General features: G+C 48.2%; 2 protein-coding genes across 2 annotated transcripts in view; one reads left to right on the forward strand and one right to left on the reverse strand.

Moving 5' to 3' along the window:
* The window catches only part of LOC124657260, a 38,766-nt gene extending 25,408 nt beyond the window's left edge, over nt 1-13,358 (forward strand). Inside the window, exons 5-7 of the mRNA XM_047195840.1 lie at nt 10,401-10,645; nt 12,121-12,356; nt 12,792-13,358. Of these exons, the coding sequence (XP_047051796.1) occupies nt 10,401-10,645; nt 12,121-12,356; nt 12,792-13,358 (1,048 nt within the window). The remainder of the gene's footprint in view (nt 1-10,400; nt 10,646-12,120; nt 12,357-12,791) is intronic.
* A 511-nt stretch (nt 13,359-13,869) lies between these two features.
* LOC124651927 (aspartic proteinase nepenthesin-1-like) lies at nt 13,870-15,207 on the reverse strand. Its single transcript, XM_047190943.1, has one exon. The coding sequence runs from the start codon at nt 15,205-15,207 to the stop codon at nt 13,870-13,872; it is 1,338 nt and encodes a 445-aa protein (XP_047046899.1).
* Nucleotides 15,208-26,063: the final 10,856 nt, after the last annotated feature.

Raw genomic sequence — 26,063 nt, forward strand, 5'->3', positions numbered from 1 at the left:
ACTTGGAGCAATTACGCTTCCAGGTGTCCCTTCTCCTTGCAGTAATAGCACTCAGCATCAGGCTTAGGGCCGGACTTAGGTTTCACGGGAGGCGTGGCAGCTTTCTTGCCACCCTTCTTGAATTTTCCCTTAGACTTGCCCCTGTTTCTTGAAATCGGTGGTCTTGTTGACCATCAACACTTGGTGCTCTTTCTTGATCTCAATCTCAGCAGCTTTTAGCATGCCAAAGAGTTCAGGAAACTCCTTGTTCATGTTCTGCATATTGTAGTTCATCACAAAGTTCTTGTAACTTGGTGGTAGTGATTGAAGGACACGATTAATCCCCAGTCTGTTAGGAATCACTATTCCCAAGTCACTGAGTTTCTTCGCATGCCCGGTCATGACGAGCATGTGCTCACTGATGGAGCTGCCTTCTTCCATCATACAGCTGAAAAAATGTTTCGATGCTTCATAGCATTCCACGGCCGCATGAGCCTCAAAAATAGTCTTCAACTCTTTTATCAACTCATGAGGATCGTGGTGCTCAAAACGTTTTTGAAGATCGGATTCCAGCATCGCATAGGATGGCACACTCGAACTTGAGAGTACCGAGTTTTCCGAGTCGCGTAAACATTCTTTACTTCATCGGTTTCAGTTTCTGCAGGAAGGTCACCTAGCGGTGCATCAAGCACATATTGCAGATTTCCGCCATTGAGGAAGATCCTCACATGACGGAACCAGTCGGTGAAGTTGCTACCGTTGCTCTTAAGTTTTTCTTTCTCTAGGAACTGGTTAAAATTGATTGGGGACGCCATATCTACAACATATTTGCAATAGTTTAGACTAAGTTTATGACAAATTGGTTCAAATTTTAATTCAACATAATTAAAAATCTAGGTGAACTCCCACTCAAAACAATATCCCTCGCATTGTCTTAGTGATCACACGAACCAAATCCATCACATCTATGCCCGATCATCACGAGACAAGATGTAATTTCAATGGCGAACACTCAAAGTGTTCATCATATCAATCATATGATTCATGCTCTACCTTTCGGTATCACGTGTTCCGAGACCATGTCTGTACATGCTAGGCTCGTCAAGGCCACCTTAGTATCCGCATGTGCAAAACCGACTTGCACCCGTTGTATGCACTTGTTGATTCTATCACACCCGATCATCACGAGATGCTTCGAAACGACAAGTCTTGGCAACGGTGCTACTAAGGATGAACACTTTATTATCTTGAAATTTTAGTGAGAGGGATCATCTTATAATGCTACCGTCGCGATCTAAGCAAAATAAGATGCATAAAAGGATTAACATCACATGCAGTTCATATGTGATATGATATGGCCCTTTTGTCTTTGCGCCTTTGATCTTCATCTCCAAAGCACGGACATGATCTCCATCATCAACGGGCATGATCTCCATCATCGTCGGCGAAGCACCAAGGTCAATGGCGCCGTCTTCATGATCGTCCTCCATGTAGCAACTATTACAACTACTTTGAAATACTACTCAACATGAAATTTAAAGACAACCATAAGGCTCCCGCCGGTTGCCACAATACAATAATGATCATCTCATACATATTCATCATCACATTATGGCCATATCACATCACCAAACCCTGCAAAAACAAGTTAGACGTTCTCTAATTTGGTTTGCATATTTTACGTGGTTTAGGGTTTTCGAGTAAGATCCAATCTACCTACGAACATGAACCACAACGGTGATACTAATGTTGTCAATAGAAGAGTAAATTGAATCTTCACTATAGTAGGAGAGACAGACACCCGCAAAGCCACTTATGCAATACAAGTTGCATGTCAAGCGTGGAGCAAATCTCATGAACGCGGTCATGTAAAGTTAGCCCGAGCCGCTTCATCCCACTATGCCACAAAGATGCAAAGTACTCAACTAAAGATAACAAGAGCATCAACGCCCACAAACCATTGTGTTCTACTCGTGCAACCATCTATGCATAGACACGGCTCTGATACCACTGTAGGATAACGTAGCATAGAAAACAAAAATTTTCCTACGGCGAACACGCAATCCAAGCCAAGATGCAATCTAGAAGACGGTAGCAACGAGGGGATTGTCGAGACTCACCCTTGAAGAGATTCCAAAGCCTACAAGAGGAGGCCCTTGTTGCTGCGGTAGACGTTCACTTGCCGCTTGCAAAAGCGCGTAGAAGATCTTGATCACGATCGGTTCCGGCGCCACGAACGGGCAGCACCTCCGTACTCGGTCACACGTTCGGTTGTTGATGAAGACGACGTCCACCTCCCCGTTCCAGCGGGCAGCGGAAGTAGTAGCTCCTCTTGAATCCGACAGCACGACGGCGTGGTGTCGGTGGCGGTGGAGAAATCCGGCGGAGCTTCGCTAAGCGTGCGGGATATGGTGGAGGAGCGGGGCGCTAGGGTTTGGGGAGAGGGGTGGCCGGCCACTAAGGGGTGCGGCCAAGCTATGGCTTTGGTGTGGCCGGCCCCCTCCCCTTGGCCCTCTATATATAGGTGGAAGCCCCAAGTGTTGGACTACAAGTCTTCGAATAAGACCCGAACCCAAAACCTTCCATATGGTCGGAAACCTTCCCAAGCTAGGATTCCCACTAGAGGTGGGAATTCCACCTACCATATGGGGGGGGTGGCCGGCCCCCTAAGGGGGAGTCCACTTGGGACTCCACCCCACCTAGGGTTGGCCGGCCATGGAGGTGGAGTCCCATGTGGACTCCACCTTCCTAGGTGTGTTCTTCCGGACTTTTCTAGAACCTTCTAGAACCTTCCATAGAACCTTCCGCATCATTTTAATTCACATAAAATGACATCCTATATATGAATCTTATTCTCCGGACCATTCCGGAACTCCTCGTGATGTCCGGGATCTCATCCGGGACTCCGAACAAATATTCGAACTCCATTCCATATTCAAGTTCTACCATTTCAACATCCAACTTTAAGTGTGTCACCCTACGGTTCGCGAACTATGCGGACATGGTTGAGTACTCACTCCGACCAATAACCAATAGCGGGATCTGGAGATCCATAATGGCTCCCACATATTCAACGATGACTTTAGTGATCGAATGAACCATTCACATACGATACCAATTCCCTTTGTCACGCGATATTTTACTTGTCCGAGGTTTGATCATCGGTATCACACTATACCTTGTTCAACCTCGTCTCCCGACAAGTACTCTTTACTCGTACCGTGGTATGTGGTCTCTTATGAACTTATTCATATGCTTGCAAGACATTAGACGACATTCCACCGAGAGGGCCCAGAGTATATCTATCCGTCATCGGGATGGACAAATCCCACTGTTGATCCATATGCCTCAACTCATACTTTTCGGATACTTAATCCCACCTTTATAACCACCCATTTACGCAGTGGCGTTTGATGTAATCAAAGTACCTTTCCGGTATAAGTGATTTACATGATCTCATGGTCATAAGGATTAGGTAACTATGTAACGAAAGCTTATAGCAAATAACTTAATGACGTGATCTTATGCTACGCTTAAATGGGTGTGTCCATTACATCATTCATATAATGATATAATCTTGTTATTAATAACATCCAATGTTCATGATTATGAAACTAATCATCTATTAATCAACAATCTAGTTAAGAGGCTTACTAGGGACTCTTTGTTGTTTACATATCACACATGTATCAATGTTTCGGTTAATACAATTATAGCATGGTATATAAACATTTATCATAAACATAAAGATATATAATAACCACTTTTATTATTGCCTCTTGGGCATATCTCCAACAAATGCATACTCTACACTCTCTTGTTGGATGATGAACACATTGCGTAGGATTACACGAACCCTCAATGCCGGAGTTAACAAGCTCCACAATAATGCTCATGTTTAAGTAACCTTATAGTGTAAGATAGATCAAAAGACTAAACCAAGTACTAGCATAGCATGCACACTTGTCACCTTCATGCATATGTAGGAGGAATAGATCACATCAATATTATCATAGCAATAGTTAACTTCGCAATCTACAAGAGATCATGATCATAGCATAAACCAAGTACTAACACGGTGCACACTACTTGTCACCTTTACACACGTGCGGGAGGAATAAAACTACTTTAATAACATTGCTAGAGTAGCACATAGATAAATTGTGATACAAACTCATATGAATCTCAATCATGTAAAGCAGCTCATGAGATTATTGTATTGAGGTACATGGGAGAGATGAACCACATAGCTACCGGTACAGCCCCGAGCCTCGATGGAGAACTACTCCCTCCTCATGGGAGCAGCAGCGGTGATGAAGATGGCGGTGGAGATGGCAGCGGTGTCGATGGAGAAGCCTTCCGGGGCACTTCCCCGCTCCGGCAGGGTGCCGGAACAGAGACTCCTGTCCCCCAGATCTTGGCTTCGCGATGGCGGCGGCTCTGGAAGGTTTCGCGTACCGTGGCTTCCTCTGTAAGGGTTTTCGATGCAGGGGCTTTATATAGGCAAAGAGGCGGCGCAGGAGGGCTGACGAGGCGGCGACACCATAGGGGGGCGCGGGCCACCCCCAGGCCGCGCCGGCCTATGGTCGCAGTGGGCTCGTGGCCCCCCTCCGGTCCTTCCGGGTGTTCCGGAAGCTTCGTGGAAAAATAGGAACCTGGGCGGTGATTTCGTCCAATTCCGAGAATATTTCGTTACTAGGATTTCTGAAACCAAAAACAGCAGAAAACAGGAACTGGCACTTCGGCATCTTGTTAATAGGTTAGTTCCAGAAAATGCATAAATACGACATATAATGTGTATAAAACATGTAGATATCATCAATAAAGTAGCATGGAACATAAGAAATTATCGATACGTTGGAGACGTATCACACCATGCCGCCGAGACCCGCCAACATCAGCGTAGTAGATGGAACACCGCTCCGCCAGATGACTTCCTCCAGGTATCACTTGTTCTAGAACGATGCCCTCAAGAGGGAAAACGACACCAGAGGTGCCGCCATCATCTGATCCATATCCAGATCTAGGGTTGCCCCCAAAACAAAGAGGTTGAGGTTGGATCTGTAGCAATGATGCCTTCAACAAGGTGATGATGCCCGAGGATACCACCATCGTCGGCTCCGACCGAATCGGAGCCCGGTTCTCACCTGCCAGACCCCACCCCGCTGCAGGTCCGCCTGAAGAAGAGTCGATGCCGTCCGCCCCACCACCGATGCGGCACCGTGGTACCCGGCAGCACCACGCCCAAGCCCTCCTTGCCGGTCCACCGCCAACGCCGGTCGCCAAAGCGGTTCGAAGGGGACAAGGGGAGGAGGAGGGGCCGCGCCGGTGCCGGCGCCGGCCAGACTTTGCCCGGGCGCGCCCCTTGGCGGCGGCGGAGGAGGGAGGAGGCAGGTGGAGGGGGTGGGAGGCGCGGCGGCTAGGGTTTCCTCCCCTGCCGCCCGCATGGGGGCGAGAGGGAGTCGACTGCATTTTTTACGTACATGCATGTTCCCTGTTTTTTTTATAAAAGGAATATATTAATATCGAAAGAAATCAATTACACGTAGCCTCTGCAACAGCGCAATAGCCTAGCAGTACGGATGCACACAACAACAAAAAACTTAGAACAAAAAGTCCAGCTACGATATTCCAGCCGTAATAGTAGCAATACATTCACCACCAAGATAACACTTGAATTCCAGGCTCTCTAGAAGCGACGTCTCCAAAAAGGAAACATTGCACCCCGTCGTCGCTCGATCAAAAGATTTTAGGTTTTCATCCTAAAGATAGTCTCCGCTCTTAAAACAATATCTTCAACAAAACATTTGGTGAAAGGTTAGACTCTAAGCGCAATCTGTGATGACGTCTCTATTTGCATAGTGAAACCTAAAACACCAACTAATATTCCTTGTTAGTGCCTATTGTCCTACGTGAATCGGACCGTGCGTTGCGTGCAATGCTGTGGAGCCATGTTGGTACTCGTACCACACATGTTCCTGCCAATTGTTGTGTCCCGTTCGAGCTACATATACACATGTACCATGTAATTAATCCTGTGATTTATGCGAGTATCTTTAATATTTACTGTACGGAGACTTGCACAAACGCTAAGACATATCCACCAAGATGACTATGATGGATTCCGACAGCCATCCATATATCGATCTCCTCTATCATTTCAGCGCATCATGATCCGATCCGGACAAGTCCAATCAGCCCAAATCAGACTAGCCGATCCTCTAAAAGATTTAAAGGTGTAAAACTTTCCTTTTAGGAGGCTAAATTGGACCTAGCCGATCTATCAAAAGTTTTAGAGATGTTGAAGTGTATAACTAGATTGGCTAGCTTTTTTTATCAATTCAGGCTTTTTGTTACCTTGGCTAATACATTTTTTTTTTGAAATGGGGAAAAAACACCCCAGCTTCTGCATTCAAGGGATGTACACGGCTTTTTATTAGATTATTCACAACAATTTACAAGAGCAATACAAAAGATTAAACTCGAAGCCACCCCGCTAAATCTACAGAGGGATGAAGGGGGTGATAAAACACCAACTCACATCATCCAAACAACCAAATGCCTTCACAAGCCGCCCAATAGCAAATGAGAAGCACATCCAGTCAAGCAGACTCTCAGCGCACGTCAACACACACGCCACAGAAATCGCTACCGCCGTCTTCCTCGCACCCATTTTTAAGAGGGATCACCGCATTGACCTTGCCAGACCTGCCGTCGATGTCACCATGACACCAGACAGCTCCACCATCCTGCAAGCATGCAGCAGTCCGCGCCCGTCTTCAATACCCTGCAGCTTCACGCCACCGAGAATCATGAACGTCAACGTGGTAGATGAACACCACTCCACCAAGGTCCACCTCCATCCAGCCACTGCTCCAAAAATGATGCCCCAAGAGGTAGAATGACGCAGAAAGCGCCGTCATCATCCGATCCGGGAGACCCGGATCTAGGGTTTCCCCCAGAGTAGCAAGTGAGTAGCCGCAGACTACGACGACGATGCCTTCAAGAAGGAAGCGACGCTTAACGCCGCCATCGCCCGCCAATCGTGGTACGGTTTTCACCGACAACCGCTAGTCCCCAACTCGGCAAGAGCAATCGGAGAGGCCAGCAAAGATGATGCTTTCGCAAAGGAACGTCGCCAATAGCCGCCGACATCATCCGCCAAGAGCGATGTCAAGGCGCAGTTTTCACTGGTGGCCCCTTCACCGCTAGCTCGTCGCCGACTAGATCTTCATCACCGGAGTAGACGGATCTCGTGATCCGCCACCCCAGCAACCAGCCGACCACCTCCGGCGAAGGAGGAGGCCGCCACCACCATGCCCAGGACAGTCGCCCATGGCGTCCTCGTGCCTCGGAACAAGCCCAGAAACTTACACGAAGCCGGCATCGTTGTCAACGCAGCAGGATGACCGCAGCCCTCCCGGGCCCGTAAGGGCCCAGATCGGACCCGAACCATCATCGCTGCCCGCCAAACGATGGAGATCCTCGGGGGTATCTGGTCGCCGCCGCTCCATGGCACCGCCGTCGACCAGGTCGATGCGGATCACCGCCACCGGTGACGCGAACCCGCGCCCCCACGCCTGTCGCGGTCGAGGAAGTCTGCCGCCGCTGCCACGCCTCCAGGGCTTTGCGCGGCGGCGCCTCAGGTGGCGGCGGCGGGATGGAGGCGCCCAAGGGAGGGGGAGGAGGAGAGCCGCTGAGGGCCGCCCAGCGCGGCGCGGCGCCGCCGCGCGGGAGCCGGAGGGTTAGGGGAAAGAAGTATGTGTGTTGCTGTTTTCACTTTGCAGACCTGGTGATCAAATAAATGATAGCTGAGAGCCTCGAGTTCGAGCCCTGGTTTTCGCAATTTATCCTAAAATTTCTCTGACTCTACACGTGATGACTTGTCTTCCCGTCAATCGTGAAGGGGGTGTTCAAGTTTACAAGTAGATTGTCTAGTCTTTACCATCAGTTCGGACTTTTGGTTGCATTGGCTAGTGCATGAATCTTAACAAGAGAAGTCAAAAGTTAACTCATAGCGGTCTCTGAGTCGCAAATATATGCCCTCATCCACGTCGGCAGGCTCCTCTACAAGCACCACATCGTTGCTAGCGTTGCCTAGCTCCGGCGACACTCATTAGGCTCCGTTGAGGGCCCATAGCTCCCTCCTGCCAAACTCCGACTCGCTCGCCGGTTGCTGTGGTTGCTGGAATCTAACCATAGCTCTGCAACTGCCACTTCGATTTGGTCACTGGAAAATCCAACCGATGACCAGCAAGATTCGTCTTCTGAGCCCCTCCATTCACTTCTGACCATCTCGCAACCCTACCGCCCTTCTCATAGCTTCGGCATCGGCGCCTAAATGCTGCTGGCCGATCTTCTCATATCATCTGTCCTCGAATTGTCGCTGAATTGACTAGGTGAGTTTCTTTGTGTTTTTTTTTTTCATTTTACTTCCTAGCAATCAAACTTAACCTAGCCAATTCTATAATGTAGATGAAAAGGTTGAGGTAGATGATATTCGAAGACTCTTTATCAGTGGAAGGAACCACTTGTTTTAGGGAGTTAAGTTTAGAGAATCGGGTAGGGAACCGCTTTTATTCAGCGGATGCAAGATCCCGCTGCAGATACGGGTGCCCCGATGTGATCGTCATGTCATGTGCTTGCTCGCTCCAAAGTTTCCACCACTGTTTTTGTTTGTAAGGAAGTTTCCACCACTGCTAGAACTATAGCACTTGGAAACACTCGTACGTGGCCGTCATTTTCTAGGAGCTGTTGGCGCGGATCAGAAGAAGGTTGGATCGGGATGCAATGCAGCTGCGGCACTGGTACTGGTCTTTCCTGTGGACTGGTGGTTGCGGCGTCAAGCAGGGCCGATCGACGATCCCACGTCCACTCCTAGTTAATTTGGCATCATTCCATGACAGGACCGGCCGCTCTCTTTTATTTGACGTGAACCGGCCGGGCGATCAAGAACGACGACATACTCACGTACGATACAAAGCGACGTGTACGCACGTACCTGTCTATCAGGGCAGTGCATGTGCGTGTACAGGACGTCCGTATGCTGTCAGTGAGTTTGTCCATATACTTATAGGAGACGTATGCGCGCGTACATATACGTATGAGTGAAAAGTTGAGTGGACGGCAATGTCGGCGTACGTGCATGCACGCGACAGAGAGTATATACAAAATTATATAAAGATATATGAATTGGAAGAGACTTGCAAGAAGGATGTAATAACATCATTTATACATTCTAAATCCATATTACTATATACTAGTACTAGTGATCTTTTTTTGAGGGGATATACTACTAGTGATTAGAATGATGGCGCGCCTTATATTTTGGATCGAGTAGTAGTACCAAGTAGTAGATGCTAACATCATGTGCCTTTTGTCTTTGGTGATTCCCCATTCACTCCACTCTGAATCTCTACCTATATATAGTTTTCTTTCAAAGCAATATATAATCATTGAGCCTTGTGTACCTGCTTTATTTTTGCTAGTTCTCCTTTAAAGAATTAAGTTGGAGCTCAATCAACTCCAGAAGTCCAGAACCATCGGTCTTGCATCACATTTCGTGCGTCAGATAGCTGCAAGTGGGGGTTGCAACTCCAAATCGGACCAAGTGAGAACTTTTCAGTTGTAAGTAGAGCTGAGATTTTTTTTTCAGTTGTAAGTGAATCTAATTACAATATAAGTTACAAGTGAGTTCTAACTGAAAAAAAATTGTTCGTGAAGTAAACAATATTCATACATTGAAAAATCATTCATATATATGGTAGGAAATCGTGGGAAGACATTGCGTCTCCCTCCGATCCAAAATACTTTCCTAAAATGAGTGAATCTGCACACTAAAATATGTATAATACATCTATTTTTGGACAAGTACTTTGAACCGGGGGGGGGGGGAGTAGTGTAAATTGAGGTTTCTGGGTTTCTAGTTTTTTCTATGTTTTGAAAATCAGTATTGCAGTTTGTGTAAATTGGATGAGGAATTCTCGTACCGGCCTAGCACGCCCTTAAGGCCCATTCAATGAGCTCAGCCCAAATAATTGGTTCCCATTCGCCTAGCTATATTTTTACACGATGGGTCAGAGCTCGACAGCCCATCTCTGAAAACTAATTTCCCCGTACACCGTGAGACATGTGAGCAGCCGCCGCCGTCACGCGCTCATACGCAAATTCCCCGCTCAGTTCTTCTACGTCGCCACCCCGATCTCCTGCCCCGATGCACCGCCTCTCATCTCCCTCGCGATCTCTCCTCTCCTTGATCATGGCATCTCGCCGGAGGCCACCGACGATCGCGCGACGAGCTCTGCCACTCGTGCCGGCTCTCACTCCACCCGTCCGTCGCGTTGGTTCTCGGTGTGTGTTCTCTTGTTCACACGCTAAATCTTACGCCTTTATTCTTGTTCTGATGGTGATGATGCTCGTAGGTCAACCTCGGAGGCCATAGATGGCAAGGGTGACACACGGGGCCTTAACGTGAACGCCACTGGTCGCGAGGAAGATGCAATGAGCGAAACCGAGGATCACACGGCTGAATTCGTTCCCAGAGAGGAAGAAGGATATACGATGCGTAATGAACTTGCGGCAAGCAGCCACCGCGATGGTTCTATGTACTGGGATATGGATTGGCTTTGGTGGAAACAAGACTTTCGAATTGTAGACCGTAATGAGAGTAAGTGATCATCAATATTACTCCGTATATCTCTTTTCCAATATTTTTTTTTGAGGAATCATTAGTATTCTTTATGTGCTATTGATAGAGATATGTGATTTGTTTCCGTGAACATTGGTATCTCCTTTTTTTTTACATGAAACACTGGTATCTCTTTCCTTGAGACCTTGTCATGTAAAATTCACTCGAATATCTTACGTGGAACAATCCTACTGTGATATGTTTGTAGTTATACATTTATGCTAGAGTCTCTACCCATTCGAACCTTCAAAGGATGGAGGTTGCTCTCTGGCCTCTTTCTTTTGCAGTGAACTATGGTATCGAGTTGTAGCCCTAATGGACCGGCAATCATCCACAACTCCTCCTAGCACACCAATCTCATTTAAATAGGTGACAATGTTTGTATGCTTTGGTACAAAAGAGGACATACAATTCGTGTTCATATTACTCCCTCCGATCCATATTACTTGATGTTAAAGTGGATGTATCTACAATTAAAATGTGTCCAAATATATCTATATTAGCATCAAGTAATATGAATCGGAGGGAATACCTTCAATCCTTAGTCCTCGCTAGCCGTATCTCAATGCTTTCCGTCGAAGGATCTGATAAGATTTTCAAGGCAATGCTTCATTTGGTGTTCCTAAAGAACTTTTCGGGGCTAGAGCTACATGAGTCATGTGGGGAGTCATCTGTGGTGCCTGGGCTTCTGGAGTTGAGTGGTGGTGTTGTTATGCCTCCTTCTGCCGAGAAAGTGAGGTCTGACTCCCACGAGATCTCGGTTGTGACTTTTCCGCCGAGTCATGCACTTGGTTTTGAGAAGAGTGGTGTTGTTGACGTTGTTGCCTCTCTCTCTCTCTCGCCTCCGGCATGCATGTGGTTCCTACTGGTGATGTGGTGCGGAGCTGTCGTGCTAGAGAGGTTTTTGATTTCCTCGGCACCTTTGCTGTTGCCTACCCTACATCCGCAGTTGATTGGTGGGTGCCACCGCTTCAATTTTATGGCATGTCTTTGTCGGCACTGTGTTGGAGTATCGTGTTTGGAGCTTGTTCATGTCGCCATGTGGTCCCTTCTATTGGCTAGAGTGGGTGCGTCCCCGTTGTTTTGATCTTTGTTAGACTTGGCAACGAGTGGGTGTGCGCGGTTTGTGTGAGCTTGTCCCTGTTATTATAGGTTTTCGTCCAGTTTTATCTAAAAATTGGGCAGTGTCTTCTTAATTAGTGGATGAGCCAAAGTTTTTCCTCTGTATAAAAAAAACTTTTTGAGGGAGCAAAATTCCTAATGAAACATAGATAGTTTCTATTATCTCCATTCAGGAAAAAGTGTCGCAGATTCGTCTAGATTCGCATGTACTTAGTAGATTAAAGGAAGCAATGTAGTTTTCAAACAACATTTTTAGTTTTTGAACGCCATGTGTTTGTTTAGTGCATTAACTCCTGTTACAAACTTACAATGTAACTTTACTTTTTGTGAAGCTAGGTTGGAGGCAATGATGTTTTCAAATCCCACAGATTGCATCATTCACGATGGAACTTGCATGAAGCATTTTCCTCGCGGCATGCTGCAAGTTTTCTCATTGGAGCTTGCCAAAATTCCTATGAATGGTGGCTCAGTAGAGCTGTATGGATATGTAGCAATACGGGATGATCTGGATCCATTGCTTAATTATGTTGTCAATATTAGCAGAGATGATCCCATCACTGTGGAGCTGGTACACACCCATACTCATCTGTTTTAAAAGAAGTCTATCATAACGACCCAACGTATCATTTTTTTTTCCGCTTAGCCCCCTTAGTCATAAAACCAGTTGTTTGCTCGTTAAATGTGTCTAAATTACATCTTGAGCTAGTTTTGAAGGAGGTTTCACCCATGCGTCTCGTTTGGTGGACCGTGCCATGTCAGCCATGAATAATCATTTAGACAGTAGATTTATATGGTATTTGACATTTCAGGGGTCAAATATTCCCAACCACCAGTATGCTTTTTTAACCATTTTGTTTGACACGTAACAACGATCTTGGTTCTCAGTTGCAAAAATTTCTTAAACACTGTTACAAGTGGAACAGCATAACATGGCGATTTATCTGTACATATTTCTTACTTTTATATGAAGAGCTACTAAATATGATACTGTAATATTTTTTAGGGTTCTCTCATCAACATGGTTGGCCCTAAGCGAGGCATAGAGATGAGTGACTTTACTCTAATCGAATATGATATGAGGATCAAGACAGGCGATCAAGAAAATGATGACCTGCAACTGATCGATGGTGCATCACTCATAGGAGATGGAGGCCTATGGAATCAGCCATTCATGCTTGACATCCGTGGCGGAGATGGCGCAGTTAACATGAGTTTATCACGTCTTTGCAGGGCAGTTGAGGCGACTATAGAGATTATCATATTGGAAGTGCGGAGCAATTTTAATTTGTCTCTTGGATGTCTAACTAGTGGGATAGATGAGGATATCCGGATCTTCGATGATTCCATCACTGAGTCACGGGTCTTAAGGAGGTTTGTGGTTGCCGCAGTGAAGGACTCTCTGATAGATTTGAAATTCAAGGTGGAAGCTGTGTCATCCGGTCCAAACCAACATTGTTGTTCATTCAATGCCAAAACCCACGGGCATGATACTCAAGAGATAAAGATTGATTTGGCTTTGATCTCAGTAAAGGTAACTTGGTCAACCTTGCCTTGTGGCTTTCCTGCTTAAGGTTTGTCCGGACATACTTGTGTATGTATGATGAGCAGGCCAAGAGACTAAAAACCTAGGTAGTCTAGATTCATGGTCTTGTGACGAACTTAGATAGTATAGTTGTTTCACATTTTGTGTCTTCTCTCCATTAATGTAGTTCCAGGGGTTAGATTAAAAACATGGAGGAATTTTCCAGGTGAGTACACCATACACATTCACTCAACTTTGGCGGATGAGACCTGGGAAAATGAGAGCGGATGATGTACCTGACGGACTCCAGTTTCTGACTGAATGGATTCTCATGAATCATGAGTTCATTGACCAACTGGTCAACTCTAACAAACCTACTGAATCAGGATGATGCACATGACACATTCACTCGACTTCCTTGTGAACTTTCTCTTGCATCCATCAGAAAGCACTGCATCATTTAAATTTAAATTGTCCAACTAAGTAATTAAAGCAGGAACAAGGGAATTTAAACGTTGGACCAAGGTTCTCCCTAGCGATTACTTATACGCTTCCGACATCAGAGCTTACTGCAGTCGGTGTACCGGAATGACATTTGCCCGACAGTCATATCAAACAGCATCTGTATATTCTGCTGCTGGAAATTGCCAAACACCGAAGTCGACCCTGACGTTGTTCCTTCAATGCTCAGGCAGAAGGACGAGTCCTCCTCATTGAAGTACATGTAGTTGTCCCTGTGCAGCCTCATATCCGCTCCGCCGGTAAAGTCGAGCCTCGTATCCCCACCGCTGGCGAAGTGCAGCACCATGTCCGGCATGATTGGAAGTTGCCGCTCACCATTTGGCGCGGGAAAGCAAGGGCTGTCCAGGCTAGACGCGTTCGCCACCGGCTGCCCAAGCACGGCAGCCACATGGTGGACGACCACCCTGAAAGCGCTTTCATCAAGGGCCGTGAAGATGGTGCCGGAGTCCACGATCATGCCCCCGGTGCCGTCGGCACGCAGCGCGAAGGTGTCGTTCGGGATCGGCAGGCGGGCGTCGCCGAGCGAAATGCCCTCCAGGGAGACGTAGTACCGCGACGGTATCCGCGGGTTCTGCAACAGCGGCGTCGACTGCACCAGAACGGCATCGCCGTCGGCAATGTCCGCTAGAGACCCGAACATGAAGGGGCTGCCTAGGCTAGAGTTGAAGAAGTCGGTGAGGCAGTAGGAGAACTTGCCGGCCCCTAGCTGCGCCACCAGGGAGAGCGTCCCTCGGCCGAGGCCGACCGTCCCCGTGGAGTTGTAGGAGGCGCCCCCGTTGTCGGCGCCGCAGCCGAACGCGACGCCATGAGCCGCGCTAGAGGTCGAACTAAATCCGAAGGTGATCGTCTCCGTCCCCAAGATCCCCGTCGAGTAGGCGCCGTCGCCGTAGGCGTAGCGATACCTGCAGACTGGCGAGGAGGAGCAGTTGCGGCTCCATATGGGCAGGCAGGTGGCGCTGGAGCAGGCCACCGGGGAGAAGCTGGATGAGGCGGAGGTGTCGTAGATGGGCGTGTCCTGTGGGAAGCACAGCTTGCACGGCTGGCACTGCGTCCAGGTGAGGTCGCTGCCGGTGTCGGCCAGGGCGATGAACGGCACCGGTGGCGTCCCGATGGCGAGCTCCATGAGGTACTCGGCTTGGCCAGAGTAAAGCCTAGCGCTGCTGTCCGAGCTGGAAGAGCTTGTGGAATAACCTGACGTCGCTCGGAGGCGGTTCCTATGAGCGGCTCGGCGTATCAGCTCGGCATTGGTGAAGCCGCCTTTTGAGTCGACATGGGTGAGCACCGCGCGGTAGCCTGACGGCGCCGAACTCGAACTGGTCAGTGAGGCAAGTAGGAGCAATATGAGAGCCTGCATGGGACCCATGCATCTAACCATTGATGATCGATGCAAAGCTTGCAACTAGGAGCAAGATAAGAGCTGCTAACTGGGCGCCTGGGCTTGAAGAGTCTTGCTGAAACTTGCGAGCCTATTTATAGAAGCTCAAGTCTGTATGCATCTTTTCAAGACTGCCTCTCTTGCCAAGGTCAAAATCGCAGAAAAAATGTGACAATAGGAAGAAGATGGTTAACAACTTTTGTCGACAGCGATGGGCATAATATTTATCCTTGTATGGTTCTCTGGGATATAGATATACAGAAGAATAATACATATAGCGGAGTGGAACGGCTGCTTGGATTTGATTTTGGCGACAACGATCTACCCCTAGACCCTAGTACATCGGACCTGCTCGGTGCCGCCACTTGGTGTTACTAGAAACACCGGGGAAGAAGTAAACGAACCGGCAAGGAACACCTTGTGATTTAGAGCCTTCAGTGGTGATGAATGCAAGATAACAAGTTGAGGCTTTACCATAAAAACCGAATTTCTATGATTTTTTTTACAAAATAAATTATTTGTGCAGGATGTGACATTTTCATGCTTTGGTGATGAGAACTGCGATAAATATGATAGGCCAATTCTTTGGGTCTTCCGGGTGAACTTTTCATCCCTAGAACAAAGCTACAAAATCATTACCCTAGAACCGGAGATTCCTCATGGCATTTCTTGGAACCTGAATGCCCAGACCCAGTGGCATCTACACAACTGCAGCTGCCTTTTTTCGACAAAGGGCGTTTTATTACTTAAAAATTCAAGCATTACATCCAGCCTCACATAACTAAGATGTACACAGCCGTTCGAGTATCGAGTCTGAAAAACAAATAAAAGATGGCTAAAAGGGAACTAAAATAGACTACGCTTCGTTGACTTCAATCCGCCTAATATGCAGCCACCCATGTTAGAAAATAAACTCTTTGGCCGTGTTCTCCAACCGTGTAGACACCTCAATAAATAGGTCTCGATCCTCCGAGCGCTGAAGTGGCGAACATGAATGGAGCAAGGCCGTATATCGGTAAATTACCTGCATGAGAGAATAATTTGTCATTGAAAACTTTGTCATTTCTACATAGCCACAACGACCATACAACTGCAATCGTGCCCACTCTGATAAGCGTTTTATACATAGTATCTACCCTATTTCGCCAGTTGCCAAATATATTTGCAACGCTATGAGGCGGGTATAAGGTAGAACCCATCTGCTCACCATATAGATCTAGCAAATCTACAGTTGAAAAAAGATGTTTTATTGTCTCATCTTGATGACAGAAAACACATCTCTTACAACCGTGCCAGTTACGTTTAACAAGGTTATCTTTGGTTAAAATCATACCTCGACGAAGGTACCACGCAAAAACTTTCGTTTTCAGTGGTATCTTCATCTTCCAAATAAATTTATTATTGAGAATCGCTTGAATGGGAATGGTCAGCGTCCTATACATTAAATTAACCGAGAAAACACCGTTCTTGGTAAGGTCTCATTGAAATTCATCAGTCCCATAAGAACTGCAGCTGCCTATAAGACTAAATTCTTTCGGTCTTCCGTTTGTGGATCCCACAGCCTTCGTGTGGGACAACTGGGTGCCCCCGAAGTGCAAAGCTTTTGCCCGACTTGCCTCTCATAACGGCTTTGGACTGCTGACCGCCTTACAAAGAGGGGTTGGCCGCATGAGCCACTCTGCCAGCTTTGCAGAGTTGCGCCAGAGACTTACACTGACCTCTTATGTGCCCCACCTTCCATCATAGGCATCGACACCCTTTGGAGCCACTTTGCTCGGCATAAAGGTCTTCGGTCCGTAACGCTAGGATTTTCAACAAGTCCTCTATGCCCTCCATTCTAATCTTAGGGATTAAGGAGGTAGGTCTACTCGACGGCGGGCGGCGCTCGCGGGTGCTGTACCCTCTGCTTGGCCGCAGGGGCGGCGAGCGGATGGGTGGGGTCGTCCGGGTGGCTTCGGCGCCCTGGCGTCAGATCTGGAGGCCGGCGGCTCGGTCTCCTCTCCGCCGCTATCTCTCCGCCAGATCTGGGTGGGGTCGGTCTCCGGCCGCCCGATCTGTGGCTGGGGTCTCAGCGCGCATGGGTTCCGCCCACCTGTGGAACCGGGCGAAAGCCCTGGCTGGCTTGTCCAGCCCGACGACGGCGACGCCTACGGGCGCCGTGGTCCTCCCTGGAGGCGTCGTGGGGGTCTCCATCACCAGGTAGCGTCCCGGGTGAAAACCCTAGGTCCCCCGGGCCGGGCAGCGGCGGCGCCTCGGTGCCGTGAGCTTCTTGAAGCCGCTGCCTTGGGACAAGGTGCTCCGTGTGTTTGGCGAGTTGGTCGTGTGTTGCTCGGCGGCGCTTGGTGCGGTGCTGGTTCTTGGCCTCCGAGGAAGTTCTTGGGCTCGTTTCTGCAGGCATCCTTTTTGGTGGTTCCTTGGCGTGGTGCTCATGGCGGTGATGCTTGCCGGCGGTCCGGCGCCCACGAGCCTGGGCGAGGGATAGGGTTCCCCTCCGGAAGCATTCCTGACATGAGAGACGTCAAGGCCCGGCTCTTCTTCCCCTTCCTGCGTGCGGGCTGCTCCTTCGTCTCGGATCCCGGATCGGTGCTACTCCTCTGCAACTCCAGTTCGTCCCGTCTTGGAAGCAGGTGGCTTTCTCCGGCTGGGGCAGTTCCTAAGCGACGTCTTGAAGTTCGATGGCTGCAGTGCTCTGGCTAGCGCCCCTGTTCTTCGTTGCTTAGCTTTTGGCCTGTCCTGTTTCTTTTTACCTGTTTCTGTTTTTGTAAGCTGTGATCAGCACCCTTGTACTTCTGCCGTGAGTGGCTTAATTAATTTTAAGCTGGGCTGCAAAGCCTTCCCTTTAAAAAGGAGGTAGGTCTAGCCTGGATTGCAACCGGGACTAAGCACTACGCATAGATTGTCGCTTAGGGTGGTATTTTCACGTTGCTATTTTTCTGGTGGCCTTGCTTTGTCATGTAATTTGTTTGTTATAAAAGCAAATATATATATTTTGCTTCGGTCGTAGATTGGGCAACAACAAATTGTAACGTTGCCTTCCAACTCACAGCACATCCACTAACAGTGAACACATAACCTGTGAGGGATCTTCTCTTATCCAAATCGCCAGCAAAATCTGAATTCACATAGCCTACGAGTCCCTCACCGGTCTTCCCAAACTTCAAACATTAACCGCCTCCCGACCCCCTCCCGACCCCCTCCTCTCCCGAACCCCTCCTCAACCCTAACCGCCGCCGCCGCCGGGGCAAAGACCCACGGGGCGTGGCGGCGGCGGGGGCCTTTCCTCGCCGACGTGGGGGACGGCGGACGGGCTCTCCCCTCCTCGACGCACGCGGCGGCAGCCGGCGCGGATGGTGATGGGCGGCGGCTCTTGCACTGCGGTCCCCCCTCCCCTCCCGTAGGCTTCCACCCGCAGCACACCGTCAGGGGCTGGTGGTGGGCGGCGGTCAGGCCCTCGGTCTGCGCCATGCCCTCCCCCCGCCTCTCGTCGGTGCGTGGAGGCGATCTCAGGCTTCTTCCGCGTCACGAGGGTACCCTGGGCAGTAGCCTTGGGTTCAACGGAGGAGGTGGCTCTCTTCTACGCTGGAGAGGGTCGGACTGCGGTTGGTGTGGTGGATCTTTTGATCTATCACCGCGATCCGTCGGCGACATGGAGGAGCATGGAAGCCGGCGTTGGTGTCGCCGGTGGAGGGTTGGATTGGCCTGCCCGAGATGGTCGCCGACGTGGGGGTCCGACCTGTATAAAGGCGGCGGTCCTAGAACCTCTCTTGCGTGAAGACGAGGGTCTACCGGAGGCCTGGACTCGTGATCTGGCCGGTGGGTTGAGTTCCGAAAGGCTCTGCCGGTGAACGTAACAGTGCTTTGCCTGGATTTTGTTGGATCAGAGGTATTCGGTCGTGCGCACCCATGCTTTTATTCCGACCGATTGGTTCTGGAGGGAGCGGCGCGAAGCTGTTTTTCTGTGTTGACGTCAAGTGACTATGGATCAATGATGAAAGTCGGAAGAAGAGAATTTCATGAAGGCCAGAGGGGAGGACTAGCTAAGGGAGGTTCAAGTCTCCGCGCTGTTGAGAGACTTGCTTGGTGTTCCAGATTTCATAGCAGCGGTATGAAAGTGGGGGCGACAACACAGGTGAAGTGCAAAGTCCTACCTTTCAGGGTGAAAACCCAAGGTCTGGCCTTAACTGGTTGTGCCTGGCAATGGCCTTGGTGGAGGCATTGTTTTGAGAGTGGAGACTATCTTCAGGGTGAAAACCTAAGATCTTTGATCGGGCGACGACGGTGTTTGAACACTGTTCCCTTCTTGGAGGCGTCGTTTTTGGAGAGTCTGTAATTCAAGTGTTGTCTTGGCGGTGGATGTATTGATGTTGTTAGGCCCGAGATACTGTAGCGGGACTTTTGTTTCTTAGTTTTCTTTTTCCTTTTTTTGGCTGTGTGCATCCGTAGTGCTATTAGGGTGGTGCGTTGTTGCAGAGACTGAGTGTAATTGGTATCTTCTTGATATTAATATATTCTCTTTATCGAAAAAATGTAATGTGTTTGTGGCTTAGGCCAGCCTTGAACTGTATTTTCCCCTTCTTAATCGATGAAAAGGTAGAGCTCCTGCCCCGTTTGGAGAAAAAAAATGACATGGCATGTCTTGAACAAGAACTACGGAAAAAAATGGATATTTTCTCCAATAATAACTACTGATTGTGTGATATATCACATGATATCCGAACTCCGACATTTCAAAGCTGCACCCATATAAACCGGATATCTGATATTTTGAATCTTGGCAAGGACACCGAAAGTGCACATATAAACAACAAACCTAACCCTTACATAGTTACATTGACCGTAATTTTGTATAATAAGATGGCAATTAGTTACAAAAGCAATGGTGCATTTGCTAGTGGCTTTATTTCTGACTCACTGGAATGTTCCAGAACTGTGCCTGCATAATCACCTAGAATGTTCTAGAAGCTGCTCATCTTATTTATCATCCGTTCATTGAAACATCATTGCCAAATTAACATTTCTCACAGTGGCACGAAAAATCATGTTTTTTTATTCCAGGGAATTTTTTTATTTAAAAGGTTCACATCAGTTGGGATGTGAGTTTGTGACTATCGATGTTTTGTTGCATCTTTTGTGTGTACGTTTTATGTTTAAGTAAGCCGGCCGGGGCAAGTTCCCCATTTAAAAATAATTATGTTTAAGTTGTTCCGTTTCAGGCAGCTTCTGTCACTGAGATGTCAAGGATTAATTTTAAACGAACAAAGACAGAGATGCACCCTACTTTTGGTTTTGAAGGTCCGATGTAAAAACATGGAATTGGCATTTGTTCAACTTTTATTCGAACTTTGGTATTGCTGGAAAGAAAACGTACGTTTAGCATTCTCGCAAAAGGCCAGGTAGGGGACTTCTAATTTTTTAGGGAGGCATTTTGACGGTATGCTATATTGGACCCCCTACTTAATTTTCCTATATTTCTTCTCACTAACTATGCCCACATGTGAGATGTGACACACCGTAGAGCAAGATAGAAAAAAAACTATGCTCCGCAGGTAGGTGAGAGCGTCCTCCGCAGGTAGGTGAGAGCGTCGCCCGCCGCCGCGGCGGTTCCTCGCTGGCGACCCCTTCCCCTTCCCCGGCCCCCAACCTCCCTCTCTCCCTTCCCTTCCCTCCCTTGCGTCGCCATGGAGTCCTCAGCCTCGCACCCTCCGGGGTTCTCGCAGCGGTGGCAGGGTGCTGAGAGCTCCGACTCGGTGTCCTCGGCCAGGAACGACCACGTCTCCGGCCTGGGGATCTCCTCCGCTTCGTCTGGGAACAGCGTCGACGCGCCGCGTGCGGAGGTGATGGTGCAGGCCCTGGCGGCGGACCGGGGTCGAGTTCAAGATCGGCTCGTCTAGGAGCAGCCGAGGCCCTCGAAGAAGACGATGTGGCGGCAGGCCGTGGCGCGGTCGCGCCGGAGATGGATGGCCTCTGCTTCTGCTGCTACGAGCCTGGCCACCGGAAGTGGGACTGCACCAACGAGGAGGTTTGCGTCCGATGTTGGCTCAGGGGGCACCCGGCCAGAGGGTGCAAGCGGCCTCGGAGTCCTTCGTCTGAGGAAGAGCTCCAGAATCTTGCGCTGGCCAAGATGGTGTGCCACCGTTCGCCTGTCAGGGGTGAGCCTGCTAGGGCCCTGAGGGGTGATGACCCACAAGTATAGGGGATCGCAACAGTCTTCGAGGGAAGTATTACCCAATTTATTGATTCGACACAAGGGAGACAAAGAATACTTGTAAGCCTTAACAGCGGAGTTGTCAATTCAGCTGCACCTGGAAACAGACTTGCTCGCAAGAGTTTATCAGTAGTAACAGTTTTATAGCAGTAGGAATAGTGAAATAACAACAGCAGTGAAATAAAGACAGCAGTAGTGATTATAGTAAACAGCAGGATTAAAATACTGTAGGCACAGGGACGGATTTAACGGGCGTTGCATGGATGAGAGAAACTCATGTAACAATCAAAGCATTGGCATTTGCAGATAATAATAAAACGGTATCCAAGTACTAATCAATCAATAGGCATGTGTTCCATATTTAGTCGTACGTGCTCGCAATGAGAAACTTGCACAACATCTTTTGTCCTACCAGCCGGTGGCAGCCGGGCCTCTAGGGAAACTACTGGAAATTAAGGTACTCCTTTTAATAGAGTACCGGAGCAAAGCATTAACACTCTGTGAACACATGTGATCCTCACATCACTACCATCCCCTCCGGTTGTCCCGATTTCTGTCACTTCGGGGCCATTGGTTCCGGACAGCGACATGTGTATACAACTTGCAGGTAAGATCATAAACAACGAATATCTCCATGAATCAATAACATGTTCAGATCTGAGATCATGGCACTCGGGCCCTAGTGACAAGCATTAAGCATAACAAGTTGCAACAATATCATAAAAGTGACATCTACGGATACTAGGCACTATGCCCTAACAATCTTATGACTATTACATGACCAATCTCATCCAATCCCTACCATCCCCTTCAGCCTACAGCGGGGAATTACTCACACATGGATGGGGGAAACATGGCTGGTTGATGGAGAGGCGTTGGCGGTGATGGCGGTGAAGATCTCCTCCAATTCCCCGTCCCGGCGGAGTGCCAGAACGGAGACTTCTGGCTCCCGCGACGGAGTTTCGTGATGTGGCGGCTTGATACGTCTCCAACGTATCGATAATTTCTTATGTTCCATGCTACTTTATTGATGATACCTACATGTTTTATGCACATTATATGTCATATTTATGCATTTTCTGGAACTAACCTATTAACAAGATGCTTGAAGAGCCGATTCTGTCGTTTTCTGCTGTTTTTGGTTTCAGAAATCCTAGTAAGGAAATATTCTCGGAATTGGACGAAACTTTCGCCCGGGGTCCTATTTTTGCACGAAGCTTCCAGGAAGACCGAAGAGTCAACGAAGTGGGGCCACGAGGTGGCCAGGGGATAGGGCGGCGCGGCCCGAGGCCTTGGCCGCGCCGGCCTGCCCCTGGGCCCCTCGTGTGGCCCCCGACCTACCCTTCCGCCTACTTAAAGCTTCCTTCGTGAAACCCCCGATACCGAGAGCCACGATACGGAAAACCTTCCGGAGACGCCGCCGCCGCGAGTCCCATCTCGGGGGATTCGGGAGATCGCCTCCGGCACCCTGCCGGAGAGGGGATTCATCTCCCGGGAGGACTCTACGCCGCCATGGTCGCCTCCGGAGTGATGAGTGAGTAGTTCACCCCTGGACCATGGGTCCATAGCGGTAGCTAGATGGTCGTCTTCTCCTTGTTGTGCTTCATTGTTGGATCTTGTGAGCTGCCTAACATGATCAAGATCATCTATATGTAATTCTATATGTTGTGTTTGTCGGGATCCGATGGATAGAGAATACTATGTTATGGTGATTATCAATCTATTGTTTATGTGTTGTTTATGATCTTGCATGCTCTCCGTTATTAGTAGAGGCTCGGCCAAGTTTTTGCTCTTAACTCCAAGAGGGAGTATTTATGCTCGATAGTGGGTTCATGCCTTCATTGACACTGGGATCGTGACGAGTAGGTTCTAAGGTTGTGATGTGCTTGTTGCCACTAGGGATAAAACATTGATGCTATGTCTAAGGATGTAGTTGTTGATTACATTACGCACCATACTTAATGCAATTGTACGATTGCTTAGCAACTTAATGCGAATGGGGTTCGGATGATAACTCTGAAGGTGGACTTTTTAGGCATAGATGCGGTTGGATGGCGGTCTATGTACTTTGTCGTAATGCCCAATTAAATCTCACTATATTTATCATATCATGTATATGCATTGTTATACCTTTCTCTATTTGTTAATTGCCCGATCGTAATTTGTTCACCCAACATGCTTTTATCTTATGGGAGAGACACCTCTAGTGAACTGTGGACCCCGGTCCTATTCTTTACATAGCATACAATCTACTGCAATTGTGTTTACTTGTTTTCTTTGCAAACATCTTCCACTCGATACGTTTAATCCTTTGTTACAGCAAGCCGGTGAGATTGACAACCTCACTGTTTCGTTGGGGCAAAGTACTTTGGTTTTGTTTTGCAGATTCCACGTTGGCGCAGGAATCCCTGGTGTTGCGCCGCATCACATTTCGCGACCATCAACCTTCAACGTGCTTCTTGGCTCCTACTGGTTCGATTAAACCTTGGTTTCATACTGAGGGAAACTTGCTTCTATACGCATCATACCTTCCACTTGGGGTTCCTAACGGACGTGTGCATCTACGCGTATCGAGGTAGTTAGTGTACCCATTACCATTCGTTGACAACAACAAACACCTCTCAAAAATAATTTTACTCCTGCTTTACAAATGAAAAGCTCTAGCGCATGTTAATCCCTGCTTCCCTCTGCGAAGGGTCAATCTTTTACTTTTATGTTGTGTCTTCATTCTTTCTTTGAGCACTATCTTGAGAGCACAAGCTTGTCATTCTTAGTATAATATGCTTGTCTCAAAATATGATTAATTGTGGTATAACTTTGATGCCTTTATCTTTGACAATCACTACTTCTAGTCTTTCTATGAACTCAAGAGGTGCCTCGGCATTTATGTTTTGCCGACCAAATACAGGCAAGCGAGATACCACTTTATCATATTCTCTTATGAACATTGCAATCCTGCTTATATACATGATTCATGGTGCTTATTATTAATTGTTGGTACCTCTCCATGATTGACATAGTTATTGGATGATCTTATTTGCATGTATCTCATTATGAACTGTTTAAGTATTAGCCATAGCATGAGAATATATACATCATATGAGAAAATGTGTTCGTGAAAGTTCTTTTATCGCTCAGTTGTTAACTGAATTGCTTGAGGACAAGCAATAAGCTAAGCTTGGGGGGAGTTGATACGTCCAAAACGTATCTACTTTCCCGAACACTTTTGCTATTGTTTTGCCTCTAATTTGTGTATTTTGGATACAACTAACACGGACTAACGCTGTTTTCAGCAGAACTGCTCTGGTGTCTCGTTTTTGTGCAGAAATCCAACTTTCGGGAAAATCCTCGGAATTCTTGCAGAAGGCCCTATTTTACCAAAATATTGACGGAGCCAGAAGGGCAAAGGAGGTGGAGGCCCGAGGGCCCCACACCACATGGCGGCGCGGCCCAGGGGGGGCCCGCGCGGCCATGTGGTGTGGCCCCCTCGGCCGGCCTCCGACGTCCCCTTCGGACTACTTATCGGGTTGGACCTAAAAACGCACGGGGAGAAGTCGAAGTCGCCAGAAACCCTCCAGAGAGCCGCCACATCGCGAAACTCCGTCGCGGGAGCCGAAGTCTCCGTTCCGGCACTCCGTCGGGACGGGGATTGGAGGAGATCGTCACCGCCATCACCGCCAACGCCTCTCCATCGACCAGCCATGTTTCCCCCATCCATGTGTGAGTAATTCCCCCGCTGTAGGCTGAAGGGGATGGTAGGGATTGGATGAGATTGGTCATGTAATAGTCATAAGATTGTTAGGGCATAGTGCCTAGTATCCGTAGATGTCACTTTTATGATATTGTTGCAACTTGTTATGCTTAATGCTTGTCACTAGGGCCCGAGTGCCATGATCTCAGATCTGAACATGTTATTGATTCATGAAGATATTCGTTGTTTATGATCTTACCTGCAAGTTGTATACACATGTCGCTGTCCGGAACCAATGGCCCCGAAGTGACAAGAATCGGGACAACCGGAGGGATGGTAGTGATGTGAGGATCACATGTGTTCACGGAGTGTTAATGCTTTGCTCCGGTACTCTATTAAAAGGAGTACCTTAATATCCGATAGTTTCCCTAGAGGCCCGGCTGCCACCGGCTGGTAGGACAGAAGATGTTGTGCAAGTTTCTCATTGCGAGCACGTACGACTAAATATGGAACACATGCCTATTGATTGATTAGTACTTGGATACCGTTTTATTATTATCTCGCAAATGCCCATGCTTTGATTGTTACATGAGTTTCTCTCATCCATGCAACGCCCGTTAAATCCGTCCCTGTGCCTACGGTATTTTAATCCTGCTGTTTACTACAATCACCACTCGTTGTCTTTATTTCACCGCTCGTCGTTATTTCACTATTTCCACTTGCCATAAAACTGTTACTCTTGATAAACTCTTGCGAGCAAGTCTGTTTCCAGGTGCAGCTGAATTGACAACTCCGCTGTTAAGGCTTACAAGTATTCTTTGTCTCCCCTTGTGTCGAATCAATAAATTGGGTAATACTTCCCTCGAAGACTGTTGCGATCCCCTATACTTGGGGGAATTACTCACACATGGATGGGGGAAACATGGCTGGTTGATGGAGAGGCGTTGGCGGTGATGGCGG

This window comes from Lolium rigidum, chromosome 5, assembly GCF_022539505.1.
Source record: "Lolium rigidum isolate FL_2022 chromosome 5, APGP_CSIRO_Lrig_0.1, whole genome shotgun sequence".
Taxonomy (NCBI): domain Eukaryota; kingdom Viridiplantae; phylum Streptophyta; class Magnoliopsida; order Poales; family Poaceae; genus Lolium; species Lolium rigidum.

Bases quoted from the DNA above. Each gene is read 5' to 3' on its own strand.
- LOC124651927 (XM_047190943.1), bottom strand. From the start codon at position 15,207: ATGGTTAGATGCATGGGTCCCATGCAGGCTCTCATATTGCTCCTACTT.